This window comes from Ambystoma mexicanum, chromosome 9, assembly GCF_040938575.1.
Source record: "Ambystoma mexicanum isolate Mex_15411 chromosome 9, UKY_AmexF1_1, whole genome shotgun sequence".
Lineage (NCBI taxonomy): Eukaryota > Metazoa > Chordata > Amphibia > Caudata > Ambystomatidae > Ambystoma > Ambystoma mexicanum.
In genome coordinates this window covers 119698999-119705520 of record NC_090931.1, presented here as the reverse complement: position 1 = coordinate 119705520, position 6522 = coordinate 119698999, and the positions used below count along the sequence as shown (strand labels likewise).

Below are 6522 nucleotides of genomic sequence, written 5' to 3'. Positions count from 1 at the left end.
AAAGAGAGGCATGTGGAGGTAAGGGACAGAACATAAATGTGGTTGGAGACCCTGTGGGAGAAGACGAGAGAGTGGTATGGAGAAGTATTAATATTGGTAGATGCACAGTGAGGTGAGGGGAAATGGGGCTGGGGAATGGAGAGTTACTTGAGGTTCATGATGGTAGCCTTAGAGATCAATCAGTGGGCCGGAAGCAACCAAGAAACAACACAGCTTAAAAATGCCAAGAGCAGCCAAGAAACAGCACAGCTTAAAAAGGCCAGAAGCAACCAAGAAACAACACAGCTTAAATAGGCCAGAAGCAACCAAGAAACAACACAGCTTAAAAATGCCAGGAGCAGCCAAGAAACAACACAGCTTAAAAAGGCCAGAAGCAACCAAGAAACAACACAGCTTAAATAAGCCGGAAGCATCCAAGAAACAACATAGCTTAAAAATGCCAGGAGCAGCCAAGAAACAACACAGCTTAAAAAGGCCAGAAGCAACCAAGAAACAACACAGCTTAAATAGGCCGGAAGCAACCAAGAAACAACACAGCTTAAAAAAGCCAGGGGCAGCCAAGAAACAACAAAGCTTAAAAAGTCCAGAAGCAACCAAGAAACAACACAGCTTAAATAGGCCAGAAGCAAACAAGAAACAACACAGCTTAAAAAGGCCAAGAGCAACCAAGAAACAACACAGCTTAAATAGGCCAGAAGCAACCACGAAACAACAGAGCTTAAAAATGCCTGGAACAGCCCAGAAACAACACAGCTTAAAAAGGCCAGAAGCAACCAAGAAACAACACAGCTTAAATAGGCCAGAAGCAAACAAGAAACAACACAGCTTAAAAAGGCCAATGGCAACCAAGAAACAACACAGCTTAAATAGGCCGGAAGCAACCAAGAAACAACACAGCTTAAAAATGCCAGGAGCAGCCAAGAAACAACACAGTTTAAAAAGGCCAGAAGCAACCAAGAAACAACACAGCTTAAATAGTCTGGAAGCAAACAAGAAACAACACAGCTTAAAAAGGCCAGGAGCAACCAAGAAACAACACAGCTTAAAAAGGCCAGGAGCAGCCAGGAAACAACACAGCTTAAAAAGGCCAGAGGCAACCAAGAAACAACACAGCTTAAATAGGCCAGAAGCAACCAAGAAACAACACAGCTTAAAAAGGCCAGGAGCAACCAAGAAACAACACAGCTTTAAAAGGCCAGAAACAGCCAAGAAACAATACAGCTTAAAAAGTCCAGAAGCAACCAAGAAACAACACAGCTTAAAAAGGCCAGGAGCAACCAAGAAACAACAAAGCTTAAAAAGGCCAGGAGAAGCCAAGAAACAACACAGCTTAAATAGTCCAGAAGCAACCAAGAAACAACACAGCTTAAATAGGCCAGAAGCAAACAAGAAACAACACAGCTTAAAAAGGCCAAGAGCAACCAAGAAACAACACAGCTTAAATAGGCCGGAAGCAACCAAGAAACAACACAGCTTAAATAGGCTGGAAGCAAACAAGAAACAACACAGCTTAAAAAGGCCAGGAGAAATCAAGAAACAACACAGCTTAAAAAGTCCAGAAGCAACCAAGACACAACACAGTTTAAATAGGCCAGAAGCAAACAAGAAACAACACAGCTTAAAAAGGCCAGGAGCAACCAAGAAACAACACAGCATAAATAGGCGAGAAGCAACCAAGAAACAACAGAGCTTAAATAGGCCAGAAGCAACCAAGAAACAACAGAGCTTAAATAGGCCAGAAGCAACCAAGAAACAACAGAGCTTAAATAGGCCAGAAGCAACCAAGAAACAACACAGCTTAAATAGGCCAGAAGCAACCAAGAAACAACAGAGCTTAAATAGGCCAGAAGCAACCAAGAAACAACAGAGCTTAAATAGGCCAGAAGCAACCAAGAAACAACACAGCTTAAAAAGTCCAGAAGCAACCAAGAAACAACACAGCTTAAATAGGCCGGAAGCAACCAAGAAACAACACAGCTTAAAAATGCCAGGAGCAGCCAAGAAACAACACAGCTTAAAAAGGCCAGAAGCAACCAAGAAACAACACAGCTTAAATAGGCTGGAAGCAAACAAGAAACAACACAGCTTAAAAAGGCCAGGAGCAAGCAAGAAACAACACAGCTTAAAAAGGCCAGGAGCAGCCAAGAAAAAACACAGCTTAAAAAGTCCAGAAGCAACCAAGTCACAACACAGCTTAAATAGGCCAGAAGCAAACACGAAACAACACAGCTTAAATAGGCCAGAAGCAACCAAGAAACAACACAGCTTAAATAGGCCAGAAGCAAACAAGACACAATGCAGCTTTAACTACACTAGTAACAAACAACACACAGTAACGCTTTAAATTGGCTAGTAGCACCTAAGTAAGTTGATAGAGCATTGCATATTAATAGACACTAATGGATGGAGGCTTGATATTTTTGAAGATTCACAATAACTGTAGGATTTACGCATGAACAGATAGGGAGAATAGGTCTATGATAGCGTCAGTGATGCACCTAAACAGTCTATCAAGGGAGGTCTGTGTGAAGTACAATGCATTAGCACGACAGGCTTAGCAGATGAGATAAGGTGCACAGCCATAACTGGGGGAAGGAGCAAGCAGCTGAAGGAAGAAGGATTGAGCAGGGGTGGGCAGGTGGAAGAGATCAGGTTAGGAAGCTCATCAGGCACAACATGTCAATGCAGCAGGAGTGAATGATGGTGACAGAATGGGAGGCCCACTGTTAGGCGCCCTAACAAACCCAAACCCAAACACAAACATAGTTCTTGCCAGTTATGCCTAGAGAAGGAATGCCAAGGCTCTTGGTATTTAAACGCCTGGTGGTATTAAACAGCTGGAAAGTCAGGTTCTTGTTTCTTTTACCACACCACTGTGGTGAATCCCTGATTGCTCTCTACCATATGCAGACCTAGATCGCAATCACGGGTAACAAGCACAATGGTGCACTTTCACTATTGATGGTACTCCTTACCTGTGTTGACATCTGGCTCACCAGAATGAGCTTGATAGAGTTCTATAAGGATGCAGCATCCGTGTAAAACATTACCCCTGCTTTCCTCTTCCTTGTACCATTAATTACTGTCATGAAGACAATTGGTTGCCCCAACAGCAATCCCTGAATAACTCATTAAATGTTTTCCTCTGCCCACACTGGGTACAAAAGTTCCCAACTTAACAATATTAAACCTGTGAAATATCAATTGGGTCAGAGCAGTCTGTGACCCAGTGTGGGTGAGGTGGGTGTACAGTGCTGTGATGTGGAGAAATAGAAACTATAATTAATCAACATTCATATCTAGGGAAGAGTGCTTAGCCAATCAGGTGGCTGGAACAGCGGGTGAACATACACATTCTCCACCCGCTACAGCATTTCTATTTTTTATTTTAATGTGGGGAGGAATCAGGGAGACTCTTCCTGTTGCTTCACGACCTAAACTACCCCAAAACAATTCTTACCCCTTCCCCATCCCTTCCCTTCCTCCCCAATTAACTGTTGAACCCGAGGTTTGTGCTCCGGTCCTGGCCCTCTTCCTTTTTCCCAGCTGCTACCATAGACATGGAAAAGCGACTTGGCCCCTTTTCCCTATGGCAACGGCAGTGGCCTTCTTTCTTTAATTTTTTTTTCTTTTCATCGCAAGATTGGCTGCGCAAGCAACGCCTGTATACCAAGGGGAAAAAAAAAAACATTAGCACCCTGGATAAACCCCTGTGAGCGAATGGCTTTCACCCGCTGTGGGGAGCCGATATGGCCTTTCACGGCCCGAGCCCTCATTTCGCTTAGGCTTCCAGACTGGCGGTCCATTAAAGGCCATGTTCCGACGCAACAGCAGGGGTTAGAGCCGTACTACTGTTAAGTAATCCAAGCATTCAAAAATATTGTGGAAGTAAACGTGAGCGCAAAATAAATCGATTTGTGACTAGATGTTATTAGGAGTGGAATGTATGTGTCGTATGACCCCTACTCTCCTCTTTCAAAGAGCCTGTAATTTGAGGCCTGGCATAAAACCAATGGATGCCTTTGAAATCCACCTGTTTTTAGCATCTGCTAAAAGTAGTCTGATTCCATAGGAATCTATTCTAAATGCCCGCCGCAAACATAGCTTCGGGGAAGCAGTTACACTTTTTACACTACAAAGTGAAAAGAAAACTTCTTAAGGTGATCTAGCTTGCTTTAACACTCTATTTTCATTTCATAGTGCAATTGATGAAAATTACATGTTGGGACACACAGTTCATGTAAGTGCAAAAATAGTTGGTCCTCTGAGTGCCATTTAGACTTTTTGTAAAATTATGCTGGTAATGGTGAACTGTCCTCCCCACACCATTATTCCCTTCTCTCAACACTCTCCTTCCCACTATGTCCCTCAGTCGAGGGCGAGGGCTGCAGCAGAAGCACTAGCCCATTTGATCCAATTGCAGATGGCAGGGGAAGGTGGACGGGCACAAGGGTGCTTGTTTACTATTAGCACAAATAAATCGCTATTGATCTCCTCTCAGCCAATCAGAATGCTCAGAGTGCAGTCAGTAATTACTGATATTGACTGCATTCTGAACCTTCAGTCTTCAGAAGCAGACAGGGAAACAACAATACATTTATTTTAGGCATGATTTTGTTTCACCGAGACACTTCCTCTCTGGCAGGAGCTTTTTTGTTGTTGCTGCAACATCCTATTTAACACAAGAAACAGAAAGTTAAAACATCGGAAAATAATTTTTTGTATAAACTATTTACTTTTAAATGACACCTAATGGTTTCTCAGGTTAAGCCTGTTCCAGTTCAACCAAGTTGCAATTAAAATGCTTAACTTATGAAGAATGTTATTTAAATACTACAAAATAAATCACATTTGATGTCCTAACTGTTTGTTTACTTTACTTACTGTTAAAACACCATTTTTATATAAGAGCAAAAACTCCAAAACATGTATTGCTATTACCTTCATGTGCTAAGAGCCTTATAGACCTCACGAGGTGTCTTTATCGCTTGGTATAATGACCCTTCCCCAAGTTATGGCCCTTGGGTTCGCCTCGAGCCATAACCTGGTGGTTGATCATTATTCCTACGATAATGGCCCCTCCCTCAGTCTATAAGGCTACATTAGCACATGGAAATCTTTAGTGACCTCCTCTTAGCCAATCAGAATATTTAGATTGCAGTCAATAACTACTGGTATTGACTGTGCTCTGAATGTATTCAAAAGCAGACAGGGAAACAGTAACAACTTATGTAACAGACGAAAAAGAAAGCTAAAACATGGGAAAATGCGTTCACTTTCTCAAAGAGGAACTGTTTACTTTTACACAACACCAAATGCATGTTCATGTTATAACCATTTCAGTTGAACCAAGTTTGCAATTAAAATGCTTAATTTATGAAAACAATGTTATTATATTGTTATGAAATAAAGCCACATGTAATGTACTAACTTAGTTGCCAATTTACTGAACCCAGTATTAAATTACTTCACCATCAAAACTCCAAAACATGCATTGATGTTACCACTACATGCTAATAGCCTTATAGCCCTATAGGCTTACAGGCTCTGGAGAGCAGTTTGTCCTGGACCCCTTTGCAGCAGTACCAACATGCCTGCTTATAGTGGAGGGACACAGTAAGATGTCTGACGCTGAAACAGCTAGCCTTGATTTGGGCCTAGCAGCCCTGCAGCCACCTAGAACTGATGTACCTTCCCATTGGCCATTAACACCAAAAATGGTCTTCGAGCCCCGGAGCCAGGAGGTGGAGCCGATCTTTCACAAATGCTCTTTGCTAAGGCTCACCTCCATGCCTGTCTTGGCCCACTTTGCAGCACCCTGCCCCGGAAAGCAAGTCGGCCTGGACCCCCCCTGCAGCACTAACAACATGCCTGCTTATAGTGAAGGGATACAGTAAGATGGCCGACACCAAAACATCCAGCCCTCTAGGCACCTAGCACTGATGTGCCTTCCCATTGCTCATTAACACCCAAAATGGTCCTCAAGCCCCGAAGCCAGGAGGTGGAGCTGACCTTTCAGGAAGGATATTCACTAATGCTCACCTATATGCCTGACTTGGCCTATCATGGCGGGTCCTGTGAGCCTGCAGCCCCCTGGCGACTGCTACTAACAAAATATGCATCTATTTCACACATGTTTTTTGTAGTTTCGGATCACACTGCAATTGCTGTGCAAGGCCTGAGTTTTGGTAACCAAAAGTAACTATTGCTTCATATTATGCACTCAATTTCCCCTTCACATCACTCTTGCACTCCCGCAGCCTATTGTGTCTTTTCCGCACTCAACCTTCATGGCACTAGAGTTGCAACACCTCACTAATGATTTTTGTGGCCCTTCCACATACGGTCATCACTCTGTCTAATGCCCCTAAGGACACCTTGTGTCCTTTTTGAGCTCCCAACCCTGTCCCGTCGTAATACAGCCATGTTGCTGTACATCCTGAAATGCGTGCCCACAGCCTGCCCCAACCTCGCCACCTGCTCCTCCAGCAGACTCATGTCCCACAATTGGCTCTTGCACTG

General features: G+C 43.3%; 1 protein-coding gene across 1 annotated transcript; it reads left to right on the top strand.

The window, feature by feature from the left end:
* Positions 1-220: 220 nt before the first annotated feature.
* On the top strand, positions 221-2344 carry LOC138487273 (neurofilament heavy polypeptide-like). Its single transcript, XM_069613893.1, has one exon. The coding sequence runs from the start codon at positions 221-223 to the stop codon at positions 2342-2344; it is 2124 nt and encodes a 707-aa protein (XP_069469994.1).
* The last annotated feature ends 4178 nt before the right edge of the window (positions 2345-6522 follow it).